Source organism: Tripterygium wilfordii, chromosome 18, assembly GCF_013401445.1.
Source record: "Tripterygium wilfordii isolate XIE 37 chromosome 18, ASM1340144v1, whole genome shotgun sequence".
NCBI classification, from domain to species: Eukaryota; Viridiplantae; Streptophyta; class Magnoliopsida; order Celastrales; family Celastraceae; genus Tripterygium; species Tripterygium wilfordii.
Window position 1 is genome coordinate 12,976,594 of NC_052249.1, and position 27,332 is coordinate 13,003,925.

Here is a 27,332-nt window from a genome sequence, read left to right on the forward strand (position 1 = left end):
GCCGCGTCATCATCAAACCTAAAGAAATTAAAGAAACAACGGCTGTAGACGATCGCGCCTCCCTTCCCTTCCCTATCTGCAATCTTATGGTTAAAAATCGGTTAAACATAGAGTGGCTTCAGCTTCAGTGTCTTATCTTTCACTACCACTAACCGCCACTCGTTCCCTCTAAACGCTTTCCCGGACGCAGTGGCGACTCGCGCAACTCCTCCAATAGATGGCGCTTTTGAGCCCTCAGTTGCAGAGATTCCTCCTCACGAAGCTCCACCACCGCAACAACAACAACCACATCAACAATTCCAAAACTAGCCTCCTCACCAGACGAGCTAGAACCCAATGCTGCTCCGCGATTGCCATCGACCCGCCGTCTTCTTCACTAACCGGAGTCTCGGGGATCCGCTGGGGGTCCACGAGCTTGAAGGGTGCACGAGATGAGATGGAGGACGACGTAGTTGTCCGATCCGACGGACTCGAGGGGTTCTCCTTTGCCGCTGTCTTTGATGGCCACGCAGGGTTCTCTTCAGTCAAGTTCCTCAGGTTCAGATAGAACATTCTTCGATTTTGAATTTTCTTTAAAATTTCTGAGTTAAATCTTTTGATTTGAGGAAATTGCAGGGATGAATTGTACAAGGAATGCGTGGCGGCTTTACAAGGTGGATTCCTATTGCGCGGGAAGGATTTCGTTGCCATAAGAAAGGCTTTACAAGAGGCTTTCGAAAAAGCTGATAAAAAGTTATTGGAATGGTAAGCTATTGTTGCATACATTATTTCTTTGTGTATTCTCTACAGGCTTCATCTTCTTTGGATTCCGAGTCCTTATGTGAGTTTGGATAATGTTTCAATTCGTAAAGGCTTGAAATAAATGGAGAAGAAGATGAATCCGGTTCAACAGCCACTGTTATGCTCCTTGGAAAGGATACTTTGTTTATTTCACATATTGGTGACTCGTGTGTGGTATGTTACCAATTCTAGGGCTTCTCAAAATATTCATTTCGCCTAATAGTAACTCTTAATTCCAAGCAGACTATGATGACTGGGTAGGATAAGATATTATAGTTCTTCGTATTTTCTCAGTGTATACATCGATGCAGGTGCTATCACGTTTTGGAAAAGCAGAAATGCTGACTGATGCTCATCGACCTTATGGAAGCAGTAAAGTCTCTCTTCAAGAGATCCGTAGAATCAGGGAAGCAGGTGGATGGGTGTGTTTTTCTATTCTTTGCAACCTCATATTCTTCTTAAGATTCTCTTCTAATTTTGAGTTACTATCTAATATTAACTAATTGGTGATGTTGTTTCTTGCTACAATGTCAACAGATAGTCAATGGAAGGATTTGTGGAGACATTGCTGTATCACGTGCTTTCGGTGACATGCGATTCAAAACCAAGAAGAATGAGTTTGGTCCTTTCATCTCTTCCTTTCTATTATATATTATTTGATTTTCTTGTTCCAGTTTTAACATATTTAGAGTACTGTATCTATGTTTCCTAACACTTTTGGATGTTCCACATGTAAATAGGATGCTGAAAAAGGGAGTCAAGGAGGGAAGATGGTCTGAAAAATTTTGTTCTAGGTAGGAAACTTGTTATGTTTTCCAGTAATTTGTCTTTGTGAGCCTTAGGAGATGAATTTATAACTCAAATTAGTTGTGCATCGTTCTTTACACGATTTATGCATGGAGGTGGCATTGATCTCTGGAAACAGATGGAAATTTCCCAACTCATAAGTCAATGGCAGGACTGTACAATCAAGTCTGCCTGATGTTAGCATGTAATCCCCAAGAAAAGTCCATCCCTGTGCGTTTGGCACAAATTGGACTGACCAAGCCTGCTGTGTGATTGCCATCAATAATAGGACGGATAAGGAACTAGTTAAATGTCACTATCTACTATCATTTTATTCTCTGTATTCGTATTTCAAGTATGTTTTCTTTTATTAAATACGATCTTGATGAATTGGATGTACGGAGTGGTAGCAATTTGGTATAGTATCTCTAGTTTTTACAGGTCTCAATCTGGGAAACATGGCGCATCCATCCTTTTATTGTTACTCCTGATTATGTACAATGAAGGAAAAACGCTAAATTATCTTCTGTCCTAGATTTGAAAATGGATAAAATAATATTAAAACATCTTGATGGGATGATCATGATACTTCTCATGAATTCAAATTCTTGTGAAGATGTGCCATAAACTATTTCTCTCATGTAGATCATTAACTTATTGCCAGAGTTTGGAATTTACTAGTGCCATTACAGCGATCACATTTTATGTTGTGTCAGAATACAGTTCAACGGGGACTTGGTCGTCGCCTCTCCAGATGTCTTTCAAGTATCTATTGGTTCAGACGCAGAATTTTTACTGTTAGCATCTGATGGTTTATGGGATTACATAGACAGGTTTGCTACACAATCTTTTATTATTCTAGGACAGTACTATAAATATCTTTCAAATTAGTGATCAATCATCCCATTTAATTATCTGTTGCAGCTCAGATGTGGTTTCTTTTGTCAGGAATCAACTTCGACAACATGGGGATGTTCAGGTATACATTTTGTTTTTCACCTAGTTATTGATTCCCTTGCAGTTCTCACACAGAAGGTAGTTATATTTATATCCGTATTTATCTTTATGATGTTTATATTATCATTCAGTTCTAACTTTCCTTTTCTTCTGATTTCAGTTGGCTAGTGAAGCGCTTGCACGAGCAGCTCTGGTAATGACTTACATGGACAATATGTCAAGAAACTTAGTGTACAAAATGCAGTCGGTTGTCTTTCCAGTTTTTAGCTAACCTGAATAGCATGTATTGCAGGACCGGCGCTCCCAAGATAATATCAGCATTGTAATTGCTGATTTGGGGTATGCACCTGTCTGTACTTGTTTGATTCTACTATTGTTACTTGTAGCAGTTTTGTGTTGTTCCGACCTTCCCAACGTGAACAAGCATGAGGCATCGTGTTCCTGGTTTTGCATTTATGCTTACTTGGTCTTAGCTTTCTTTATTTAGGAAGCACATTTTGCAGATTGAAAGTAAATGTATCCCTGATGTTTCTCAGTTGCAAATCTATTATTGTGTTAACACTTTCGTTACTTAGACATGCAGTCTTTGTGCAGATTGTTATCTTTAGTACCTTTTTTCCATTGTGATGTTTTTGTTTTTCTTTTTGAGCAGGCAGACAGATTGGCAGGATTTACCCCTCCAGGAGCAGAACCTTATATATGAACTGGGCCAGGCTTTTGCTACCATTGGTATTGTGTCGCTTGGAATTTGGATGTCATCTCAGCTTTCATTGTAACTTCGAGAGTTCCTGGCCAAGTATATAAGTCAACATAGTTTTTACTCTCTTTGTCTGTATGTATATCATGGTTGTATACATATATGCATAGAAATCCCATATCTTAGTTTTCTGATTGCGCATTTTGATTCTACTGGCATTCAACTGCTACTTTAAATCAATCAAGTCCTCAGTTTTGCAAAGTTGTGGGTTGAGGCTTCATTATCTAGTCTAGTCCTTGTTTCTTTTGATTCACATGCGCATATGCTGAATGTTTTATTAGTCCTATTCAGTAAAGATACCTCGCAATTACCTGTAACTATTGCACATACTACTTCTCATTATTCATGTCCTTTGTCTTTTATGGGGTAGCGCTTTTGTTATCGTGTCTAACAGTTTATCAGCAGCTGTATATTCACTTTGATTGCAGAGCCAGATTCCAGGTATGAAGAGGCTGGTATGTTCTTAATGTTGTTGATAGATGTAGGATTAGTTATATCCGAGTTCAGAAAACGGTTCATGCTGGTATATTCAGTATTCCAGCAATTTGATATGATTTTACAGGTAATTACTTCATTTACGAATTCGTATCTAATTGTTCGTTAGAAGAGCACATATGTAGTTCATAATCTGAAAGATGTTTGATATTATATTTGGTTGATCTGGGAAGAAGTAAGAAGTGAAGATCTGGAGAGTGAACTTGTAGCAGCTAGATCCCCAGAAAAACATATAGCGAATTCATGTCTCATAAGAAATTACAGGCTTAAGTTCCATTTAAGTTTATTACATGGATGAAATGGATCATGAGCCTTGATAATAGTATTACTCCTGATATTGAATTGAAGCTTGTTCATAGTTCATCATGGAAATGATCATAATCCTCATGACTATCATCGTAAATTGTGCTGTAAAATAAATATTCATTATTCATAATCTCATCCAGCGTTAGCCTGCCATCCCCATCATCATCAGCCTGCACCCAAACCAAAAGAAAAAGTAATTTTTAATAATGGAAAATAACAGGAAAAAAAATTAGGAAAACTTTTGAGCTGTCAACTAATTAACCTCCTGGATTAGATAGCTAGAGTAATATCTAGCATATGAAAGCTCTCCAGGATGAAGATAATGAAGTATGGGTATCAGTTCCTCCACATCCAATAATCTGCAAAAAAAAAAATAAAAAAAAAATTTGAAAATTAAATTAACAATCAGTTACTAGAAAATGAAAATGAATAAGTTGTTTACATTTAAATCTAAATGGGGAAATTATATACTTGTCATTGTTCAAATCAAGCTCAGAAAACTTTTCATCAGATGTGGATATATTATCCCCTGAAGTTTCAAACTCTCTGTAAATCTTGTACGTAATGTAAGCATGTCGAGAGAACTCCTCGTAGTTGAGCTTCCCATCTTGATCATCATCCATCTGCCTGCAAATCAAAGACCACACATTTCATGTATGAATCAAACTCAATCTGATTGTAATGGAAATCCAAGTCTAATCGATACGAGTTCATTGGCACCAGTCACACTGTCTTAATTACTAAAAACCGTAGCGCCACTCACTTGGTTTTTCCAGTCAAAACCCATCTCTGCATTGCTCGATCGCTACTGTCTTCTGGGTGCAAGAAACTGTAAGAGAAGATCATTTCAAGTTGTGCATTGTTTGCAAGAGGAGAAAAAGTGCAAGGAAGAGGTAGGGAAATGAAAGAATGACAGAAAAATGAATACGTGTTGAACTCGTCGAAGCTGAGATATCCATTGCCATCAACATCTGCAGTCATGAACCTCTGCTTCCACCATCCAGCTTCGCCATGCCCCATTTCGTTTTTCTCTGTTTTGTTAAAGAAAAGAAAACAAAAGAATCCCGGATTTTATAAGCTTAATTTTCTTTGCCTTTGTTAATTTTCTAGCCAACCAAACAGAGTATATACCACCTATCTATGAATAGCTTGAGCAGAGGTAAACAGTTTTTACCTATATCTTCGTCAGAAAACTGGGGCAGATACTCTTTAAAAGTGATAGCTCCATCGCCATTTGTATCTTTTAATTCGATCTCTTTGTGAGTTCTGTAACTCAAACGATCCATGGCTTGATGTGTATTCCAAGCCTCCATCTCCAATGGGGTGACAAACCCATCATTTGGTGCATTATCTAACAAGGGAAACAAAAACATCAATCTCAAGGTGATATTCAACTTCCCTTCATCCCCGAGATATTCACGTGCATCCGGAATGTCTTCGATATGAGAATTCTCTTCTGCATCGCTTGATCCTCTTTCATTGGCTGCTCTCTCTAATTTTGTTAGTAGAGGGTCAAAATTTGGTGCCGGAAATTTGTAACCAAGGCGGCGGCTGAGGCCAAGACGGCTACGGTCATCTTGGTTTTTTGGGGAGAGGAACAAGAAGATGATGAAGGCGGTGGCTAGAAGGGGATAGACCACCGCCTTCCCCATTTTCCAGTGAAGGCTCAATGGAATTGGGAAGAGAGAGAAAAGGGTGAAAGATGGTTATTTTTGCTTTCTTACCTATTTTTTTTTTGTGTTTGGGTGGAGGGAAAGACGGTTATTGACAGTTAAAAGGGAAGGTCACATCTAAATATATGTACAGAGAATCATGGGCCAGACAGCTAAGCAATCGATTGGCCCAGTTCGGAAGAATAAGATTAATGGGCCGGTACTCTGGTAGTACTGTTTTCTGAAACAAGAAAGGCCAAGGCAACACCTTGATGCACGCCTGATTAAAGCTAAAAAGGATTTTTGAGCGAGCATCGAGCCAGCCAGGTCCAAACATAATGAAGATGCCCTTAATATAATGAATATGAGGGGTTCAAACATTAAACAAAAGCGAGGGATTAGTCAGGGAACACTTTAGTTGAAGGAACAGACAAAAATAGACTAGCTCTTTGAACGAAGGTAAATGCAGAAAATAATAGTAACATTATTAGCTAAGTAAGTGAAATGTGAAATTTATTTCATGATGGTGCAATGACTCCAAAATTAGGGTGTAAGTAAAACCATATACTCCAGCCCACGTAGTGTTGTGGGAAACCATTGTCCACCAGAAATCCATAGAAAATCCAACATTTTCAATCTTAATACAAAAACCAGCAGCAAAGAATATATGGGTTCAACCACTCCGAATACTATTATATCATTGGAAATAGAAAACTTCCAACCCTGTGGAAATATGTTGTAGAAATGCAAAGATCCGATCCCGTCAAAGATTAAACTCAATAAAAATAAAATAAAAAGAGGAATACTGAAACCACTTGATAAAACATAAACAAACAATACCATTTAGCACGACCAGTCATCTTCAGCGCGGATGGCTGCCTCGCAATCTTATACAATCCATAAAGCTGCAGGAGTCGCCACAATTACAAAAGCAGTCGCGGCACTAAAAGCCTCGTCTAGAAAAACAGAGTGCAGCTTATTAACTGTGATAAGGAGGCCCAACACGCACCGTTTCAGGGCTTTTCCGTTAAAATTTTGAGTTATGAAACCACTCGTGACTGGTAAATAAAAGGTGGGAGTATTATTATCTACCACGACAGCACAGCGGGGGTTTGAAACATAATGCCATTAATGGTGGTCGGAAAATCTGGTCCTAGTCCGCGTAAGAAGTAAGAACCAGTGAACTTTGTCAGGAAAGGATCATCATCCAGTGGGCGTGATCGCATAATTATGATATGAACTCTTGTATTCACGACATTATTGAATACATATATTTCTGTAAAGTTAACAACAAGAGTATGTGGAGGGAATAAACATTCATATGATTCACTGGAATGGTGGCAGCTGAAACTTTCGTTAGGTGGTAGAATAATACTCTCTTAAACAGAATCATATGGAAAATCTGCTTCAGTTAGTTTTATGTAAATTTGCAATCTGCAAAGAAGGGAAAAGAAAAACAGAGTGGCAGAATAACTTATCTGACAACAACAGCTTCATTGCTATTGCTGCTGCTGCTGCTTCTTCTCTTAGTTTTTTCCTCCTCCACTTCAAACATTGCTTGCTCAGATGAGCATCTCAGCTCACAGCACCACCAAATATTCATACCCAGAAAGAAATTAAACTAATTTTTGAATGAAAAAGCTGTGTTTGGAATACTCATTTGAGCAAGAAATACTAGAAGGGAGGATTGTAGCTGTGTCCCTGTATCTCTCTATCTTGTTCCTACAAGTACAAGGCTATGGGCACAAATCTTGTTATATATAAATAGGAAGGAGAAGGACCTTCGTAGATTTTTTACAGGTATCAAATTACGACAACGTCCTTTGCCCCACCATCCTACCCCTACACCAGGAAAAACAAAAAGAAAAAAGAAAAGACCTTTGACTACCAAGCCTAGTTGGCTACTTGCCTGGATATTGATTTAAAGCTGTTGTTCCAAGGGTAATAGAGGAAAAGAACCAGGGCAACCGATAGCAGTTTGTGAAATGACTTGTTTGGTTGGTAAGAAACAATGGTGGGAACAGAATAGGTATTGACAGAAATAAATGGGTGCAAAAGATGAAGAAGGAATTTTAGGTACGTATTCATTGGAATGGCAGCTCAGAAAGGTTTCAACCCAACCACCAAAAAGATGCAAATTGAGACTCTTTTAAAATCATCACACTGGCTAAAAAGGGACCAAAAAAACTGTACATGTTTGACAAAATTATTATTATAAAACAATTCACCTTCTTGGCCTCTCTCCGCAAAATTCTCATCTTTCCAGGTGCATTGCTGGGGAATTGGTATTGCTTCGATCCTTTTTAGCTCTTACTTTCGTTGGCTTTGATTTTTGATACTGTGTTGAAAATACATGACATGAGGGGTTTGTAGAAGCTGAATATTGTTGCAGTTCTCTGGTAGCTGAAAGTATTTGATGAATTAGTTAGGCTTCGTTGTCAGCCCATCAACCAATTTTCAAATTTGTTTATTGTTAAACCGGTTGAATTTGGGCCAGTAGGCCCAAGTCCCTATTAATTATTTAAATATTCTAAAGTAAAGAAAAGGAAAGGAGAATAATTTTTTTGATTTGAACTGCAGGGTTCTTACACCAACTGCACCAGAACTAGCAGCATCAACATCGTATACCATCACCAGTACTCTAGTGTGTGTGTGTGTGTGTGTCAATTTACAGAGGATAGCCCAGAATGATATAAAAGCTCAAGTAAATCTCAAAAGACTTTGAATATACACAAAAATTGCACATTGTTTCTAGTAATTTAGCAGGTTTACAAATATACGTATTCGAAAGTAAAGCCTTAATCCATGAAAATGTAACACAGAAAACAGTTGCCTTAGCCCAAACGTCACTCTCCATCTCAACTAGGTGAGGAGGGTTCCCCACTTTCACCTCTAACTTCCCCAACTACCATTTTGAACCCTCCCCAACCTCACCTCCAAAACCTCCTTTCCCAACCACCCTAATACCCCTGCCTGCCAATCACAACGGGAACCATATTGAAATCAAGAGCAATACCTGTACAACGCTTATAAAATCAAGACATACATTCTTGTATTCTAGTCCACAGACTTCAGAATTCAGATTCATTCTCAACCTTTGGAATTTATAAACAATACAACACCTAAAAAGCTGTTTCAAATGACCACACCAAGAAAACAAATCATTACTGCAAACCCGAAAAGGAAAACACATAAGAATCAAACGAAGCACTCTAAGAACTCAACCACAAGAACCTAATTTCTCTTGATCCACCCACATCAATGCAATTTCAGGTCTGGTCCTGGATGAACTGGTCAATGTTGTTGGGCTGCTACTCCCACTGCTGTCGGATAATGAAGCGATTGTTCTCTGAATAACCCCAGATGGAGAGGACACAGAGGTCGCCTGAGGGCTGCTAGAATCTCCATTTCCGGCAATGATGCTAGGTCTTAGTACCTCTGCTAATGGGCCACGAGGTGTGGAGGCCACCCATGAAGTGGGTTGGCCCTGGCCCGATTCTATAAGGCCTAGCCCCATAAGGATCTGGCCCATCTCGTCATTCATGGAGTTATGAGCGGCCATTGATAGCGTGAGTGAAGAGGAAAGTGAGAAGTTCCCATTTGAGGAAATGGAGTTGTTCTTATTGGGTCCCTCAGACCAGGCATCGATGAAGTCTCCAGGGCTCTCGGCGAGTCCTCTCTCCAGAGAAGACTCCACACCAGGAAACAAATGGTGATGATGATCATAATTATTAATTTTTTGATGATGATCTTCACTCACACTGAAATCTGTATACATATTCAGATCCAGAGGCGCTTGGTTGAGAAGAGAGATGTTCGTGTGTGCTCCTATATTGGTATTATGAAGCCATTGTCGATCACTTGTTGAGTCTTTTATGATCATCCAATCCAAGCTCCTTCAATGTCCAAATCAAAACACAAACAAACAAAATCAGTGGACAAGAACATACAAAAACATAAAAGAATCCAGAATAACTTACCTGTAATCGTTAAAGTTGGGAGCTTTATCACTGGTTTTATCAGTTAACAAAGGTGTTTGGGGAAATGCCTCTGAAACAGCTCCAACGAACTGAGATGCAGAGCTACCACTAGTACTGGTGCTGTTGACAGAAAGATTAGAACTATAGCGAGTCTTCTTGTTGGCTTGAAGTTCCACATGCTTTCTTGAACGGGGACGACCTCTGTGCATGTGACGCTCACAGTACTTCTGGTCAGGCGCCACATCTCTTGAGCACCTCCATTTCTTCCCATCTGTTCTCCTGCACCTTCCCGGCTCAAGATCTGTCCCATTTGACAACCTCCGATTAAGGCCACCTACATCAGAACCCAAAACAAAGCACAAAGTTGGCAACTTTGAAGCAAAATCAGACAAACCCAAGAAGAAAAAAGGGAAAAAAAAGAAGAAAAGAAAAGAAGGTCATTACAGGAAGAGTAGGGTGGAGATGGGTCTGAGTAAGTTATGGGAAAGAGAAGTTGAGGAGGCACAGGAATAGAGGCCACCATGTACTTGTATATCATTGCTTGTCTCTCAAGCTCCATCAACTGTGCATTTGTAAAAGAATACCCCAAAGCTGCTGCCATGTCTCCTGCCACCAAGAGAGAGATTGTGTGCGTTTGAGAACAAGAGTTTATGATAGAAGATACACTGGAATTTTGACTGAGAAAAGAAAAGGAAAAGGAAAAGAGAGAATTTTTTGTACCAGAGGATTTGAACTGCAAAGTTCTTACACCAACTGCACCATCACTAGCAGCAACAGCAACGGCACCAAAACCACCAGCATCAACAACAACATCGTATATATTACTGCTGTTAAATGCGGGACCATCACCATCACCATCACCATCACCAGTATTAGGCATACAGGATTGGATTAATGGACGGTGGTGATTATCACGATGATGGACCATATTCATCATCATATTGGTTTCATCAACAGTAGTATTTATGACCTTCTCTCCTCCTCCTACTAGTTCTCACAAGGCCTTCTTTGGCTGATGTCTAAGACGTTATACCCATGATGATCCATACTCAATAGTAAAGCAACCTTTTTTTCCTTTCTGGGAAACTCTCTTTCCCATCTAACAAACACCTTACCCCTATAACTCACTCTTTTATGTTTATAGATTTTCTTTTCAAGGAGACCAATTTATTAGCTATGACCCCGTAAATATCATAGATTAATGTGCACCTCTCTCTCTCTTTCTCTCAAGTTGGTGAATTGTTGTGGGGACGATGTGGGGATTTCATGATAAAGGAATGGGTTGTCGCCATTCTATGCCTTCGCTTTGCTTCCATGCTTCCAACATTCGCAACATTAGAACTGGACAAAATACTAAAAACATATCTTCCTCTTTTCTCCTCTGATCTCTCGCATGACATCGTTATTAATGTAGCATCCATATGTATCTGCATGTAAAGCTAAAAAACGGTATTAAGCCCACTCTTTGTTATTTTATTGGAGAAAAATAGAGCACAACCCTCCATAATGTAGAGACATGGACCCCTGTTCTCAAAATCACCGACATTGGATTGGAAATGGAAGACCAAAGTGTGGAACTATTTCTTTATTTTTTTTCCTTTCTTTCATTCGCAATCACTTCAAGTTAAAGGCAAACTAATAATGTACTCGTGTTTTTTCTATCACCCCAATTATTAGCATAGATTGGACTGAAGATTAGACATGTAAGAAAAGTGGTATGATCACCACCAAATTGTTCCAATCGAATACATTGTGCGGGTTTGGCAGCACGTTTATATTCCTCGTTTGTGTTATGGCTGGACGTAACGGGTCATTCACGTGTTTGGTGGACGGTTTTGTTGCAACTGAACGGCAAAATTCGCGTTTTCATTCGAAGCTCGCAAGAGTGAGACCTCTGTTTTGCAAAACGGAGTTCCACTTACAAGAAAATCTGTCTAAGAAAATCGTCAGAGTTTCATCCCAAGAAAATCGTCCTCAAATCTTCTCCTCCACTGAGTTCCATGGCCGACTCATCAAACCCATCAAAATCCGTCCAAGAAAATCGTCCTCAGAGTTTCATCCCAAGAAAATCGTCCTCAAATCTTCTCCTCCACTGAGTTCCATGGCCGACTCATAACCCATCAAAATCCGTCCAAGAAAATCGTCCTCAAGAGTTTCATCCCAAGAAAATCGCCCTAAGATCTTCTCTTCCACTGAGTTCCATGGCCGACTCATCAAACCCACACCAAAATTCGTCCAAGAAAATCGTCCTTAGATCTGCTCCCCCTCTGAGTTGCATGGCCGACTAGTCTCCAAGAAAGATCGATTTCTGAAATTGTTTTGATTTTTTGGTTTTAATTTTTCTAGTTAATCATGAGCATCTGGAAAGATCGATTTGATTTTTAAATTTTTTTTGGTTTTAGTTTTTCGGGTTTTAAAATTGTTCTTATAAGAAAATGAAGTTTTTTTGTTAATCAATGTTTTTAGAATTGTATATATTATTATTAATATCTATAAAAATAGATTAATAGTTATATTAAATACACTATTGAATCCGCAAAATAATTTATTACAATTGATAATAAAAATTGGATAAATTTCATAATTTATTATCTCACCGCACCACACCGTAGTTATGTTCATCCAAACACTAAACTGCATACCAACTCACCACACCACAGTTTTAAAAGTGATGCGCCAAACAGCTTTTGTGTTCCAACTCACCTCACAGCACCACACTTTTATGACTCACAACACCACACCGCACTTCACAGCACTCCCAAACAGCACCATTGTATTTGAAGGAATGAAGTGAGTCATCAAGATGAGACCCAAGCCTCTTTCTTTGCCCACTTCACCAGAAGAATTAACAAAAGAGCAGACATAACAAATATGAAATATCCTTTGGTGGGGCAAAACGGGTATTTTACAACTGAAGTAGTCTGTTATTGTTTCCAAGCAGAACCAGGGAAAGTACAAAAAGAGACGCCGTGAGTCCCGTCGTTTAGCACATCACACCGTTGGAGCCTCCACTCCTCGGTTGGCGAGTCACGGCCAGTCGACGTTAATATGTCTCGAAGGGATGGATGCCCCTTCTCATCTCTTTAAATGCCCCATACAACAAGAGTCGATGACAACTTTCACTCCAGCGCGTGAAATAAGGTCCTTCGCTCATCTGCGAGTGTTTGTTCAGCTGCCAAAGAAAGAGCGTGAGGTTAGAATCTCAAGGAATAGTTGAAAGTTGATGTTGACCCTTGACAATACATGGGAGTAGGGCCCTGCTTATGTAATAATCTGATCTGATTTTGATTGTAATTTGTTTTGTTTTGTCTTCTCGTTTGGTCTTTTCATCCTGGGTTAGTGAAATCATGAAATGAAAACATAAATACACTACTGAGTACTACCGACTATTCCTGATTAAAAAAAAGTACTACTGACTATATTTAAAAGTTTATGGAGGAGTTTTTTTTTGTCCAAAATAGCACTCACCGATATAATATTTCCCAATATAACACTGGAGTGAAATTATTTCCCAATATAACACTACACGTCATTGTGAATGGCGTGTTCTTTGTAAAATTTTGACGATGGCGTGATCAATTTTGCATTAGTCACTCCATTGTCAATGGAGTGACTAATGCAATTTTTGGTTCACGCCATTTCTAATGGCGTGAACGAGATTTTGATATTAATCACGCCTACAACGTAGGAGTGATTAATATATTTTGTTCATTCACGCCAATTTGAGTGGCATGAATGAACAAAATTAGTAATTAATATATTTGTAATATATTTTGTTCATTCACGCCACTCCACTCCAACTGGCGTGAATGAACAAAATTACAAACACACACGTCTAAAAAATATCAAACCAACCTGTCACAAATACAAAACAACAATTCATATCCAGCAAAATACATACATATACTAATCCCTTGATCCAAAATAAACAAACCATCATCATAACACAGTAAAAATAAACACATAAATTGTCATATGATTCAAGCAAAGGCAAATATCATATAGTCCTATGCCTACTCCATGAGGCGGGAGTAGTGGATGGACCAACCTCATCATGCGTCAACTGGGATGGATGCATAGTAAAGTCAGTTGCATGGGGAATGTGACCACGTCGGTGTGATGGACCTCCAGGATATCTACCCTCATGGTGGGGTGTAGCTTCAACATCATGGCTTATAGCCTCTTCAAATCGATGTCCCTCACCGATCTCGTCTAGAATGTCGCGGCAATTGCCCAACCAATTATTTGCAATGGCAGCAGTAGAATCATTAATTGCATCACGCATTGCGGCAGCAATGCATGGCTGGGGAGAGGGAGAGATAAGGTGAAAACATGTGTGGCTGGGGATTCTTGCACGAGATTTTAGATAAGATTTAGGGTAGTCACGCCATTGTGACTTAATTTGTTTAAAAAAATTTAATGGTCACGCCAACCTCGTTGGCGTGACTAGTTAAAATACAATAGTCACGCCAACCTAGTTGACGTGACTGATCTTTTGTAACTGTTCACGCCAACCAGGTTGGCGTGATTTGATCACGCCAGAGATGGCGTGATTTGATCACTCCAGAGATGGCGTGATCGTCAAAATTTTACAAAGAACACGCCATTGTGAATGACGTGTAGTGCTATATTGAGAAATAATTTCATCCCAGTGTTATATTGGGAAATAATATATCTGTCAGTGCTATTTTGGAAAAAAAACTCGTTTATGGAGAGTGGGCGGGAGCAGCTAAGAGAATCTATTATTATAAGAAGTAGTTAGTTCCCAAGGAGGATTGAGAGAGTTAATGAATTGAGTTTGGGGGAGGAGCCATATCACATGAATGGAGGGAGGGAGAGGCTTAAAATGTGAGAGGGAGAGGGAGAGGGAGAGGGAGAGGGAGACAGCTGACTTGATTTGATTGGGGTGTCTCAATCGTAATGTACAAATATGGGACAAGCAAACAAACACACTCTCACTGTCTTTCCTCTTTGTTACCACAAAATCCCATCATGTGTTTCTCTTATTAATCTCACACGCTCAGCAAAATGTTCTATAAAACTTGTAAGCCAAACCATCATGATGGTCTCGTCTTTCTTCCAGTTCCATGGACCGCCACACTTGTCTGTCACCCACCCAATGATAATTTCATCATGTACAAAATGCAAAAATATGCATCATTTAGCCAAGTTTGTCAATCTCTAAAGTATAACATTACTCTCAGAAAAGGCTGGAAAGTAAGCACTGCATAGAAACCAATTGCTTTTAGAAAATGAACATGTTCCATCCACAACATCGAACTACAGTAATGTGCCCAAAGGCACGGGTTGTGACACTTCAGTTTGTTTCAATTTTTCAAGAGCAGATATCCTTCTATCAAGTGACTCATGGAGGCCTTTCATCTGGCAAAAACAAACATGGAAGAATTATAAATAGGAGCACACACAAAGCTTTGCAACACATGTGATGTGATCTCTTAATAGTAAAGGGAGAAACCAGAGAAAGTAAGTCCAATAGTCAGGTATTATAATGCTTCAGAACATGATAATTACTTTTCGATAATAGTTAATACTTTTTCTCAAAGTCTTCTTTCAGACATCTTCTACAACTTATGATCTTAGCCCCGGCAAGACAAGTCTTCAATTGATTCAGTGAACGAGGAAGAGTAAATAAATACTAATTGCAGTTTGGAGCATGTTCTAGGAATGTCATCATCATCCTTCAGAACAGTAACTATATAAACAAGAACATTTCAAGAAAAGTAAAGAGCGATACAATGGTTCCATTATACAATCAGGTATTCACCTCCTTCCATTTTCGTCTAAATTCTTACCCATCATGTAAGATTTAAGATATGCATCACAATAAACAGTAATCAAGCACAATCCAGTTTCCCAACTGGCCTACAATTTAGCATCATAGACCAACCACTAGAACTTTCGAGAGAATCTAAACCACACGAAAATACCAGCATAGCGAATTCCCAGAACAAAACAAAAGAAAATATCTTTTTGTAGAGACATCGACATGCTCAATTTCCGCCTCCAAGCAAATTTTCCATCCGAGAACAAATGAATCGATTCTGATAAACATGCGACATTCTGATGCGCACGTATGAATATCGATCGACAAAGTTAATTTTATGAAATTTGGAGTACCTGTTGAGAGATGGCTTGGTGGGCAACCTTGTAATCCTTGTAAAGGACATAGATCCCCAACAATGACGCCGTTGCGGCTCCAGCGAAGAACGACGCGAGCCTCACTTTCAAAACGTGGGCCATATTCTTCTCCTCCTCCTCACTCCTCACCGTGTCTGTACCCTCAACCTTGTAAAACTTTTTTTTTTTTCTTTTCTTTTCTAATAATTTGACAACTAATAGTAATTTTATGATCCTTTCACATTATGCCATCAATTAATTAATTAATAGCTTAAAAGAAGTCGGAAGTCTTCTTTTTTCTTCTTTTTTTCATTCTTCAATTCTGCAAAAAGCATTTGCATCTTTCAGTGGCCAGATTTATTTTATTTATTTTTGAGAAAGAAGAGACATTTTATAAGTGACCATGATAATTTTAAAAAATATAAAATATTTAATCAATATTATGCCAATGGTTTAAGTTAGCAATGTACATGTTCAGTAGAAATGGTCACCCAGTATCATCATGCATTGCTAACTTCATTTTTTGTGATTCACGTATCAACCGCAACGCAACTACATGGAAAACTTTTTCCCGGTTAGAATAGGCGATGCCCAATCGCAAAACTCTTCATGCCTTTCACCGTTGGTCAATGAACATTCTATTCCTTCAACAAAATGTGACCAAGCCCCCCTCAGCAAACATATGCATATTCATGCAGTTCAAGGGGAGAATCACAAAAAAAAAAAGAAAAAAAAAAGGACTAGGACCCATGATCCAAGATTAACAGGGATGCATCAATGCAGGAAGTTGATTGTAGTATCCGAGTCCCATGAACACCACCAAAATAATTGTTTCCCAATGGAGCAGCGGGGTTAAAAGGCAAAAAGACAAAAGCAAAAGGAATTAACAGTGCATTCCAATCATAAAATTATATGCTACACTGCAGGCAGGGGAATCCATTCATCTAAGAAGATAATTTTTCTCAACCTACAGCCCGCTGTCAACACTTGACAACATTCCTCACAGTCCTTAACTGATATGACAGCCCACCTCCTGCCATAGCAAACCAAAAAATTGATTCATTACTCATCACCCAAACTGCTATAAAATAAAATTGTCGAAATTCAAGTACCAAGTACTATTAAAACCCCTGATCAGGTATTGGACTTTCTACATCTTTTCACAGCATATCAAATAGATTTTAGCATGTAGCAACAGCGCTGGTAACAATAAAAAACAGATCAAATTTACAGCAATAAAAAAGATGCAAAATTGCCAGCAGAGCTAATTGATGTGGGGTTTAGTACCCGCTAAAAATATAGCGATTATAAACCCAAATTATACTCGCAAGTGCACGAATCAATTGTAGTATAGAAGTGGCAAATACGAGTGTCGTACCCACAGGGACTGAATATTAAATATCTGCAATTCCAACTCTTGTAATTATCAATGGAAACAAAATAAATAAGGATTAACACAAATAAACAAACACTAGGGATCCGATTTCACCAACTCTATTGTATTTAAATTATTTAGCCGACAATTATCATTTCATTCATGCATGTCAAAGATCAAGTCCCCTAATTTATGTAATAGTCATGGGCATCTGACTTACCACGTCTATTCTCAATTGCAACCATCCATGGGCATTTGGATTGGCTAGGACAATCAAGAATGCATTAGGATTTATGGTAACTTATGTAGCGATCACAAAGATCCTAGCATATGGCATTTATGTCTAGGTAACTCCGGTATTAATTGCAAGAAGCTTGTCTCAAATTGGACATGGGCATTTGTCTCAATTTGCATCATGGTAATCGAACCTAGATGGTAGCTAAGCATCAAGATTTAATTATCAATAAAGAATAGCTAATTAACACTTGACATAGCATAAATAAATTAACAATTAATCAAACTAAATTTATTTAGATACAATAGAGTGGATCCATCATCACCCTAGTAAGAGGATTAGTTCCTCATACTAGGTTTACACAACCAACAATTGATCTCACAAAATTCTAGAAAGAATATGTGAGCAAATTACTGTAAAAGAGAAAATAAAACTCAAGAACTCACTCCTTGATTTCTTTCTCCTCTTCCTCCTTGATTTCTTCGACGAAGAAATAATATAATTACTATTCATCATGTGACTTTACATATATTACTGTTCATGAATAGTAAATATTACTATACATTCTGCGACTTTTATGTATTACTATTCATGAATAGTAATGTTACTATGCACTTTACGACTTATATATATAACAGAATACAAAGTCAAACAAAACTAAGATTGTTTATGGAATAAAGCCTGACCTGAAATATGAGTTATATGTTTTTGGGCCTAAAAATATAGAAATAAATATAAAGTGATTAAAAAAATGACATTTGTACTTTTAATTGTGTAATAATCACTTTACGCCCAAATTATATGACAAATGTTCATGATAATTTATCATTTAAAGTGTATATTTGAACATTTATCACTAATAAATCAACAGCACACTAGGAAATCTAGCAAAAAAGATGGAACTTTCTTCGTCAAACAGATATTCATATCATTAAAAGTTTGTTGGCCACAAATGTTTTTGCCACATACATTAAGAGAACAGAACGTCATCACCGTAAAAATGCATAATAAGTGCAGTTTTGCCCAGAAGCGTAATTTGCATTCTATTGGTGACAGCGGGTCATACATCGAGGGGGGAAACCCGGAGGTATAACCAAGAGACAATACATAGATCGCAGAAATGAAATCTTCCCAGAATGACACGGATGATGGGGCAAGGTCTAGGCTTCGATTAAAACTGAACTAAGATCTAAACTCAATCTGGAAGTCGAGAACTTAATGTTTTCAGCCTAAAACTGGTTATTAATAATTTAATAGCATAATACAGTATGATCATAACAATCAATGGTCGTCGTAATGACCTCAAAATTACTTCAAATATCACTGGTTACAACTTTCAAGATGCGACCACAGAGGAAAGAAACATAAAACATTTGGCCTGCATATCAGAGAAGCATTATATCATAATTGAAGTTACTATACTGTCTATACTTACTATCTTCAGGAAGTAAACCCAGCCCCATATATCCTGCAATGGCACAAACACCAGGCTCAATTAGTTCTTTAAATTTTCATTCATAATATGCACAGCTTCATGTAAGATTTTGAACCACACCTGCTCTGCTGCTTTCCAACAAAGTTAGCATTAGGCCTCCCATTATTTGAACCCTTGATTTGAGTAGCACTCACACTAGATCTATCAAAATCTGGTCCATTCATTTGTAGAGGATCTTTTGACTTGCTCAAAATTTTAACCTTAGACGTACCTCCAGAAACACCAGAACTAACACCATTAAGATGCTGATTCTGCGTGGGAGGGTTGGCCACATATTCCTTGAAACCAGTCTTCTCATCATTCACATGTTTCGAATCAATTGAAGAAACTTTCTTCATTCGAGGCTGTGCCATTGGAGTAACAGCCACAGAAGGCAAATATGAAGAGTAAGGTGATGCTGCTGCAGCTGCAGCCGCTACTTTGGCTAGAGCAGCTGTAGCTGCTATCATTTCTTGTGCTCCTTCCCGAAGTTGAATATAGTCGCCCTCAATAAAAAATAACTGAAATCACAACTCGAGATTCTCAGGTTCTACATCTAAATGAATATATACACAAGGAATCATAATTCCAAGAAGCTTACATTTGGGTGACTGGCCACAAAGTCATCAAGCTTTCCATGCCTTTTCTTGTAATCATGCCAATGTAAAGGGGCGAGCATCTTCCCCAACCTATTTGGTAACTGCACTTGGCACAAGTAGCAATTACAATCAACATACCAATTTTAAAGATCTATAATATCAATCCAACAAGTTTTTAGATGACATTAGCTTAGTCTCCTTGTAATTCTTCTCAGCAGCTTCTTGGTGCTTTAAGATATAGCCAAAAAAAACATTCACAAACTCACTAACCGTTGAACTAATCCGGATTCTGCCACCAGGTGGAATTGTGCGGACAATGCACGCCAGCAGATATCTTTCATCAAGAAGAGCAGTCTCCGACATCTTTTCAGCATTCAGAGTATTTGCCTGCCCTATTAAGCTAACGGCTTCAGGTACAACTGAACCAGTGCCATCATTAAACAAGGCTTCACTGAGATTCCCAGATTCAACTGAAACGTCAGATGGCGACGCACTAGCAGCAGAACTTCGTTCTACAGTTAAAACATCTGTTGCTCCATTACTAGCTGAGTTCAAAGCATTTTGCTCCTGCAGCAGTTCAGATTCAGGGTAAGGTGCATATCTTCGCAATTTACTTTCTAATACGGCCAACTTAAAAGGCATCACCCAAGCAAAGAATAATGAGCATGAAAAAGAGCAGACCCTTGTTTCGCTATTCTGTTCAGGAGGATCCAATCTTAAGGCATCACGAAACTGGGAAGAAATTTGTTGTAGGGTTTGCTTAGTCTGAGGGGCAACAAGGTAACTTCTATCAATTGACTCAAGAACCTGCAAAAGAACAGATAATATAATGCACAAAGAAACAAATGACTAAGTGTAGGTGTCAATAATAGCAAAAAGCAACAACATTTCATATTCAGAACCTTTGGTTCACCAGTAGATGATGAGTTGACAGGGTCGAGCTGTCCTTGATTCATACGGACATCCAGATAATCTGGACGAAGTGCTTTTCCATTAGCAGACGATTCATATTCATACTTTACATCTGGTCTCCTGGGGTTTTGATCAGCCTCGGATGGTGTAAGTTGATCCTGTGCAGATATTTGTGAACTCTCAGAAACAGCCTGAAAATGGAATAAAAATAAACAAAAGGGATAAAAATAAAAATAAAAAACTCAATTCATAAACATGCATAATATATAACATTCATTGACAACAAAGGATGACCGTATAACATGGCACCTGCTGATTCTGCCATTGTTGAAGGGATACAGATTGAAATTGCCCGACATGAGATTGAGAAACATGTGTCGGCACAGAATGGTTAAGCCCTAGTTGATGCATAACATACGGATGCAGGGCAGTCACCTGTCCAGGTGGAAGGTAGGTGGGCATTCCAAGTAGAGATGACGGTGGATATGGAACACCAGACATATGGTCGGTCTAAGGAACAAACAGGTAAGAGTTAGTGAAAAGGGTTTAAATGCTTAAGACTTCAATCTTAAGGAGATCAAAATCATAATTCCTAAATGAAGGTAATACCAAATAAACTATTCAAAAGCAAAATAAATACTATCATAATCGCTAATCTCACAATGTTTTTTGTTCTAAGACACTCAACTATAAAGCAAACTAGATTAACATGACTTCAACATTCATTTAGCAGTTTTCTAATTCCTATCCAACATTGTCATCATAATCATAGTTCAGCTTCTTACTTTCAAACTCTGACATGCAAACCCACAATACTTCACCCATTGTCATCACAAATATAATTCAGTCTTATCCACAAAACACTCATCGTTTTCGCTCATGTAAAAAACTGCAATCCACATTCATGCTGATTGCTGTCTCATAGTCAACTTCGAGCATGTAATAAACCAGTAAAGGTAATGTCACAGTTTAAAGCCATAATAAGCATCATCCGCAATAGAAATAGTTCTCAGGGAAGAGTTTTCATACAAAAACCTAAGTACTGAAAAGCGCCAAATGTTGTCAAGAGGATTGCACAATCTTATGCTTTAATAGTTTACAAAGGATCACAAAATACATTCGCTTTTCTCCACCAGAAATGATGAAATTAATGAAGCTTCCAACTCAAAATCAAATTATGTGATGTTTTGTATTGAAAGCGTGTTCTTAATGAGTAAAAGCACTGTACAGGAAGCATACCTGAGTTGACCCGTCGCCAGTTAACGCAAACGATGACAAATTATCCGTAATCCCATTTGCAAGAGTTCCTGTATTAGCTATTGATCCAGCACCACCACCATTCTCATCTAGATGGTTTACCTTGTTATGACTAAATTGGGAGACATCCTTTGAATTTGATTGAGATACATGTGCCTCATCATTGAAGGTTCCCCTTCTTTCTCGTGCATCAGCCAACTCAAGTTGAAGTTGTTGCACCGCATGCACATGAACTCTCTCCATCTCTGCAAACTAACATCAATACATATGGGCTTAGAGGGCATGATGGTATCAATTCATAATGAGTGCAGCAATCCATGAATAAACTAGATTTGAAAAATCTCAAAACAGCAGAGATGCAAGTTGATTAAAGAGATTTTAGTTCACCCCTAAGTTACGTTACAAATACTGTAAAATCAAGAAAGCAACTTGTTTAACATGTGGAATAGTACTTTGAGCATGGAAAATGTGGCATAATTATGAGTATCTAACATAAGCACGTATACAAAATCAACAACAAATCAAACAACGTAAACGTGCAAAAAGTAAACCCTTGACAAACACCAACCTGTCTTTGGCAACCTAACCAAAGCTGATTATATTGCTCTGTACGGTCTCGCAGTTCAGCTTGTAGCGAGTGATTCGTAGTCGACTGTAAGGCATCCATCTCTTCAACACGTGCAATCCAAGCTTGAGCCTCCTTCAATTGCTCATCCTTATACATAATAGTTTCTTGAGCAACCCGATACTGAAAGAAGATTCCCGCATCAAGCATCAATAAGCAAGGGAAAGCTTAACCTTGGCAGAGTAAATGTTGACTCCCAAACTAACAGAATTTGTCATGAAAGTTCCAAACTGAATAAAATACTTTTTTGATGACCAACTCTTTCCAACATTAAGTGAGCAGGGAGGATAAACATAACTCACGAAGATGTACCGATCTAGTTCAAATTACATTTAAAAAGCACCAGACAAATACTAACAAAACACCCAATCTCAAAACTCCATATAATAGTGAGAAGGCATCACAATAATGCATTCAATGGACCTGTTCCTGCAACTCAATGAGCTGCCTCTCCTTTTCTTGAATATGTTCCTGAAGGTCGTGTATTTGTTGTATATGTTGTGCTCTTTCAGCTTCAGAATGATCACGCTCTCTCCTGAAGTGGGTGAAAAGAAGTAGCTCATGTGAATTCATTGAAAAGGTACAAAACCCAAACCCTAAAGGCTTCAACACAATCAATATGAATAAGTAGAACATCAATGTATCAGGAATTATCCATAGCATTATACACCTTCACTGTGATTATATCATTCAAATAGATGTATCAAGATTATATACATGTCCTATTTTTGTGCTCAAAATTAAATTGGAAACAAAAGGGGAAAAATTTTCCCAAAGCCACAAATACACACCTGAATGTTGCCAATTCATTATTTTGTTCTCTAAGAAGATCTTCTTTGGCCCAGGACTGCAACAGAAAACAATAAATAGTGATTCGCATATAATTTAACATAACCTTTTTCCAATGGCACAAAAGAAAAATCAACACACCGCTTCATTGTCCAACTTAATTGCATGTAGCTCCCGGTCTTTCTCACCCATTTTCCTTTCCAAGTCATGTATCATCTGTTCCCGTTCATGGAGTTGTTCCTGGGCAAAACAGAATAGGTAATCAGGAATTTACATGAAGCTGAACGTTTTCATAATTCCAAGGAAATTATCCAAAACCTGAAGCTTTTCAGTGATATTGGCATGCTCTTTGATCTGGGCATTAAAGTTATTTTGCCTTTCCATGATCTCAGACCTCGCAATCATCTGAGCTCTAAGCTCAGCCTCCATCTGCTGAAGTTCCTGCCTTTGCCTAGCAATGCCCTGAAGTCGTTGCTCCATAAGGTCACCATCTAAACTCCCATCGATCGTGATGGAACAAAAGTTAACATCAGCTGGCTCTCTTCTATGCTGCATCATAATAAACATACAAAAATCAAGTCCATAATTCACAGCCCTTAAACAAAATTTCTACTCTAAAACCAAAGTCCTTACTTCATATATTGTTCTCTCATTTGATTGACCTAACTTTGACCGCTCAAGATCCTGTACATGGAATAATAACCCAAAGAGATGATAGAAAGCAGTGAAATACAAGTTCAAAAAATCCAAGAAATTGCTAAAAACAAATAATGGTTCTTGCTCAAGATATCTAAAAATTATAGCAACATGTCACACTGCCTAAAGTGCAAATAAGGAAACTGGATAGAACAACATCCTGGTAGTCTAGTCCATTGAGCCAACAAGTGAATTTTGGAAATACTATACTATTAGCGGTAGACACCGATAACCCACTTCTTCGTCGTTGCCATGAGTGCGCAAAATTATTTGCATTTGAAACCCACATTATCACAGTGTAAACAAAGACTAACAACACAGAAGGATAAAGAGAATAACAAATGTAAGAAGATTTCACTATACATTTAATATACTGAAAACCAAATAAAGCCAAACCCTTCGCATCTACCGCGGCCACTATAAATGTTCTTGCTGCCTAATATTCAAGACTACATAAAAACCTAGGATTCCGACACATGATCCCTCGACATCTGCTACATTTTCTCAGCAACCAACAATAGACCCAAATTTATCAAACATAGAAAAAATTTACCACTTCGTCCCCAGCGTTTCGAACCGAATGGTGCTCGGAGACGGCCCGCCACTCCTTCCGCGATGATGGAATAGAAACCTGAGCCCCGCGCCCGCCGGTAGAAACCCCGGACGTGGCCTCCATTGAAGAATCGAAGTCTCCGATTCTGCTCCAACTCCCCTACTCCCCAGAAAAAAAAAAACCCTAGTTTCCCCGGCAAAATTCAAAATCAACCCTAGAATCGCAGAAAATAGCGTCAAATGGCAGTCCTAGTCGGTATGGAGTGAATGAGAGTGTGAGACAAAGATTCGGAGTTCAAATCAAAGGCAGCGTTTTTCAGGGATTGAAGGGTTTTGGAGGGGATTTGAGTGAAAAAGTTGAGGGCAGAGAGGTGATTGGGTGCGAGAAACCTCGATTCAGCGGAGGCCCCCGCCATTTATAGGGCAAGTCTTAGTTGTCTCACGCGTTCTGGTGGGGCGTGTATTGTACGAAGTAATGACACTTTTCGACTGGAACATCAGATGGGGCTACAATCCAAGTCTACTGGACCCTTTCCGGCCCATTTTCATGATTAAGGGTCTAAAGCTGTTAATCCTTTATTCTTTTGGGCTCACATAAATCTTCCAACGTTAGAAGTTGGAACCCATCCCTTTAGTACCTTACGTGGTTAGAAATTAGTCTCACTGTCCCACAGACATCTAGATGATTAGCTTAAATAAAACACAATTAAGCAGTAATTATAGCAATAGATAGATTATTTTCCATTCCCTAACACAATTAAGCAGTAATTATAGCAATAGATAGATTATTTTCCATTCCCTCACTCACTCAAATCGGTTCTAGGAATTATTTTTCCATTAGATTATAATATCAAGAAGCAATGAAAGGAATTAAAAACGAATCTTTCCTCCCTTTTGTTTTGCTAATTGCTTATTATGTACTCCTAAAAACGAAGAAAAGAAATATGTGCATACTAGACTAGACTAGACTGGTGGGGTGGCAATGAAAAAGAGAATAGAAAACCAATCAAAATCCAAAGCTGCTAAGTTGGTATATAATATCAATCAAAATTCCTTTCCTCACAAAATGACACTACAAAGTACAAACATCTCCATTACTGGCGAAATCAACGATGTTATCCATCTCATGATCATAAACCACCAACAGCCTGCACCCGACTTTCAGGCCCTGAATGTTCACCCCAAGTCAACCGCCGACAGCACCCACCCACAGCCAAAGAGTCCGTGATCGGTCTAATCACCAAAAACCCCTGTCCCACCGCCGTACAAATCAACGTGCTAAGAAAAACCATCAGCACAACCCCACCGTACACCGCCTGGTCCGGCGTCCACAAAACGGACAACCCAAGCAACAGAGTCTGCAATGGCAGCGCTACCATGACCGTTATTGCAAGTACGTATATTCTCACCCTCAAACCCTTGTTAATTACTAGAGATACCAATCTCAAACACGACATCGAGAACCACATCCCGTAAACGACCACGAAACCACCAAAAACCACGGTACCCACCAAAGGGTATGCGCAGAGCACCGTCTCATCGCCGATTGTCGACTTGTAAACCATCGAACTTCGCTGAAAAATCTCCGGTAAAAATTGTAGCTCCCATCCCGAGAAAAACATAAACAAGGTCTGTAAGAGGAGAATTGGCAAACAGGTGGAGAGCACCAACAGAAGAGCCCAAGTGCCTCGCGGTTTCTCCTTATTGACAGACACATTGACGAGGAATAGCAGTGAAATCAAGAAACCGGGTTCGAAGAAGCCTAAAGAGAGAACAACGTGGATTTTGCAGACCCGGGTTTGTTGATCTAATGTGGGAGATGGCAAGAATGGGTAGAGATACTGGAAGCGGAAGAAGGGTAATCGGAGGATTTCGTTTAGGGCCCAGAGAGTGATGAAAGAGACGAGGAGAAATCGGACGGTCCAGAGAGAATTGAAGCTGTGCAAATGGCGATAGAAGCGGGATTTGAGGCGGAGGTGGAAGATGAAGGCGAGAGAGAGGAAGCAGAGGAGGAGAATAGCGGCAATAAATGAGAGTGAAATGAGGTCGTAGGCGAATGGTAATGGAGGATCAAGGGAGAACATGGCACATGACGGAATTGTCAGAGGTGGTGGTGGAAGAAAGGAATAATTGTGGAGAAAAGTTGCATAATTGGGGGGTTAGTCGGAGGGGAGGGGAGAGGAGATTTGAGAAGATGATGATGTTAGTTTCTCTCTCCCCTGCTCGGCCAACCAAGAAACAAAGTTGGTTGCGGAGGTTGCAATAAAGAAATGGACGAAGGTTTAGGATGAGTTCTCTCTACTTGGATTTCGGGATTTTTATTTAACTTGTAAGCTGTTGAAAACCTTCTCCAGTTCTCCTTCTTTTTTATAAGCTGGACAGCTACATATGGTTATCTAAAAATTTGGTGCATATTTTACACTGAATGTGTAAGGGGTAGACACACAGCCCAGTAAAGCCCAGCCCAGCCCAGCAGTCAATGGATGTGTCGAGCCTTCCTGGCATTGTTGAGCGGAGCCGGCCTTGTAGGACAGCGAGAGAGGAAGTTTGGTGCCGGCCTTGAAACAAAGTAGAGAAGTCTCACTCACTCAGAGTCACAGAGCCGTCGGTCCAGTCCACAATACATAGCTACAAATTCAATTCCACATCAACATAAGCTTCATCATTTTCATATTTTTGTCCCGCTATAGGTATACGACATCAAAATGGAGCCATTTCCAAGACACTTGAGAGTGCAATGTATTAAGAGAGATTTTGCTTTTGCATATATGCTTGTTTGATCTCGTGAGCCGACTAGATTGTATGTATGTCAACACATTGCCGTATGGGCATGAGATTGATGATAGGCTTTTCTTAATTTCTTATGTGCCCATAACGAGTAGTGATAGAGAAACATGCATGTATATGGATGAAATCAAGGCTTGCTGTTTTTGTATGAAATATACATACAAGATGTGAGAGGCTCCG

General features: G+C 39.0%; 6 protein-coding genes across 11 annotated transcripts; 1 reads left to right on the forward strand and 5 right to left on the reverse strand.

Annotated features, from left to right (window-relative positions):
* Window positions 1–98: 98 nt before the first annotated feature.
* LOC119983635 (protein phosphatase 2C 57) lies at window positions 99–3,595 on the forward strand. Of its 2 annotated transcripts, none has more exons than XM_038827323.1 (11): window positions 99–537; window positions 616–744; window positions 852–954; window positions 1,092–1,202; window positions 1,318–1,397; window positions 1,521–1,574; window positions 2,283–2,399; window positions 2,515–2,545; window positions 2,684–2,716; window positions 2,816–2,862; window positions 3,176–3,595. In XM_038827323.1, exons 1-11 carry the CDS (start codon window positions 218–220, stop codon window positions 3,297–3,299), a joined length of 1,149 nt encoding a protein of 382 aa, XP_038683251.1. In that variant the 5' UTR covers window positions 99–217; the 3' UTR covers window positions 3,300–3,595. The 2 variants fall into 2 exon arrangements, with proteins under 2 accessions (XP_038683251.1, XP_038683250.1); XM_038827322.1 differs by having other exon boundaries at window positions 101–537; window positions 2,491–2,545.
* A 493-nt stretch (window positions 3,596–4,088) lies between these two features.
* LOC119983636 (reticulocalbin-2-like) lies at window positions 4,089–7,481 on the reverse strand. 2 transcript variants are annotated; one of them, XM_038827325.1, is made up of 6 exons: window positions 5,256–7,473; window positions 5,010–5,112; window positions 4,845–4,910; window positions 4,553–4,708; window positions 4,344–4,440; window positions 4,089–4,251 (listed from the first exon to the last, which is right to left on the reverse strand). In XM_038827325.1, the coding sequence occupies exons 1-6, from the start codon at window positions 5,731–5,733 to the stop codon at window positions 4,129–4,131; spliced, it is 1,023 nt and encodes a 340-aa protein (XP_038683253.1). In that variant the 5' UTR covers window positions 5,734–7,473; the 3' UTR covers window positions 4,089–4,128. The 2 variants fall into 2 exon arrangements, with proteins under 2 accessions (XP_038683253.1, XP_038683252.1); XM_038827324.1 differs by having other exon boundaries at window positions 4,845–5,112; window positions 5,256–7,481.
* Window positions 7,482–8,443: 962 nt separating this feature from the next.
* LOC119984754 (growth-regulating factor 7-like) lies at window positions 8,444–10,792 on the reverse strand. The gene is made up of 4 exons (XM_038828854.1): window positions 10,434–10,792; window positions 10,158–10,319; window positions 9,714–10,047; window positions 8,444–9,629 (listed from the first exon to the last, which is right to left on the reverse strand). The coding sequence occupies exons 1-4, from the start codon at window positions 10,651–10,653 to the stop codon at window positions 8,954–8,956; spliced, it is 1,392 nt and encodes a 463-aa protein (XP_038684782.1). The 5' UTR covers window positions 10,654–10,792; the 3' UTR covers window positions 8,444–8,953.
* Window positions 10,793–14,687: 3,895 nt separating this feature from the next.
* On the reverse strand, window positions 14,688–18,451 carry LOC119983507. The gene is made up of 5 exons (XM_038827170.1): window positions 18,431–18,451; window positions 17,083–17,141; window positions 16,823–16,884; window positions 15,852–16,066; window positions 14,688–15,095 (listed from the first exon to the last, which is right to left on the reverse strand). The coding sequence occupies exons 1-5, from the start codon at window positions 18,449–18,451 to the stop codon at window positions 14,994–14,996; spliced, it is 459 nt and encodes a 152-aa protein (XP_038683098.1). The 3' UTR covers window positions 14,688–14,993.
* LOC119984528 lies at window positions 16,602–24,762 on the reverse strand. Of its 4 annotated transcripts, XR_005464933.1 has the most exons (17): window positions 24,367–24,762; window positions 23,751–23,801; window positions 23,436–23,666; window positions 23,259–23,357; window positions 23,120–23,175; window positions 22,752–22,863; window positions 22,272–22,451; window positions 21,686–21,955; window positions 20,756–20,956; window positions 20,437–20,637; window positions 20,216–20,341; window positions 19,805–20,101; window positions 19,537–19,635; window positions 19,017–19,456; window positions 18,897–18,929; window positions 16,964–17,051; window positions 16,602–16,884 (listed from the first exon to the last, which is right to left on the reverse strand). XR_005464933.1 is itself a non-coding variant. In XM_038828520.1 (16 exons), the coding sequence occupies exons 1-15, from the start codon at window positions 24,487–24,489 to the stop codon at window positions 18,902–18,904; spliced, it is 2,481 nt and encodes an 826-aa protein (XP_038684448.1). In that variant the 5' UTR covers window positions 24,490–24,762; the 3' UTR covers window positions 16,602–16,884; window positions 18,897–18,901. The 4 variants fall into 4 exon arrangements, 3 of the variants coding, with proteins under 3 accessions (XP_038684448.1, XP_038684447.1, XP_038684449.1); XM_038828520.1 differs by lacking the exon at window positions 16,964–17,051 and having other exon boundaries at window positions 20,437–20,604; XM_038828519.1 differs by lacking the exon at window positions 16,964–17,051 and having other exon boundaries at window positions 24,367–24,761.
* Window positions 24,763–25,495: 733 nt separating this feature from the next.
* LOC119983508 lies at window positions 25,496–26,449 on the reverse strand. Its single transcript, XM_038827171.1, has one exon. It carries the CDS (start codon window positions 26,447–26,449, stop codon window positions 25,496–25,498), a length of 954 nt encoding a protein of 317 aa, XP_038683099.1.
* Between the last annotated feature and the right edge of the window lie 883 nt (window positions 26,450–27,332).

Excerpts from the sequence above, each read along its gene's own strand:
- LOC119983636 (XM_038827324.1), bottom strand. The coding sequence starts at position 5,733 with ATGGGGAAGGCGGTGGTCTATCCCCTTCTAGCCACCGCCTTCATCATC. Across the intron at positions 5,113-5,255 it reads GTTTTCTGACGAAGATATAG|AGAAAAACGAAATGGGGCAT; the intron begins GTAAAAACTGTT and ends TTAACAAAACAG. Across the intron at positions 4,709-4,844 it reads GTTTTGACTGGAAAAACCAA|GCAGATGGATGATGATCAAG; the intron begins GTGAGTGGCGCT and ends TTTGATTTGCAG.
- LOC119983508 (XM_038827171.1), bottom strand. The coding sequence starts at position 26,449 with ATGTTCTCCCTTGATCCTCCATTACCATTCGCCTACGACCTCATTTCA.
- LOC119984528 (XM_038828519.1), bottom strand. The coding sequence starts at position 24,489 with ATGGAGGCCACGTCCGGGGTTTCTACCGGCGGGCGCGGGGCTCAGGTT. Across the intron at positions 20,638-20,755 it reads AACAATGGCAGAATCAGCAG|GCTGTTTCTGAGAGTTCACA; the intron begins GTGCCATGTTAT and ends TTCCATTTTCAG. Across the intron at positions 19,457-19,536 it reads TTGTGGCCAGTCACCCAAAT|TTATTTTTTATTGAGGGCGA; the intron begins GTAAGCTTCTTG and ends TTGTGATTTCAG.
- LOC119983635 (XM_038827322.1), top strand. The coding sequence starts at position 218 with ATGGCGCTTTTGAGCCCTCAGTTGCAGAGATTCCTCCTCACGAAGCTC. Across the intron at positions 538-615 it reads TCTTCAGTCAAGTTCCTCAG|GGATGAATTGTACAAGGAAT; the intron begins GTTCAGATAGAA and ends AGGAAATTGCAG. Across the intron at positions 2,400-2,490 it reads TTATGGGATTACATAGACAG|CTCAGATGTGGTTTCTTTTG; the intron begins GTTTGCTACACA and ends TATCTGTTGCAG.
- LOC119984754 (XM_038828854.1), bottom strand. The coding sequence starts at position 10,653 with ATGATGATGAATATGGTCCATCATCGTGATAATCACCACCGTCCATTA. Across the intron at positions 10,320-10,433 it reads TTTGCAGTTCAAATCCTCTG|GAGACATGGCAGCAGCTTTG; the intron begins GTACAAAAAATT and ends TCTTGGTGGCAG. Across the intron at positions 9,630-9,713 it reads CCCAACTTTAACGATTACAG|GAGCTTGGATTGGATGATCA; the intron begins GTAAGTTATTCT and ends TGGACATTGAAG.
- LOC119983507 (XM_038827170.1), bottom strand. The coding sequence starts at position 18,451 with ATGACGTTCTGTTCTCTTAAT. Across the intron at positions 17,142-18,430 it reads TGACGTTCTGTTCTCTTAAT|CGGGTACTAAACCCCACATC; the intron begins GTATGTGGCAAA and ends CTATATTTTTAG. Across the intron at positions 16,067-16,822 it reads TCAAGTGTTGACAGCGGGCT|TTGTCAAATTATTAGAAAAG; the intron begins GTAGGTTGAGAA and ends AATTACTATTAG.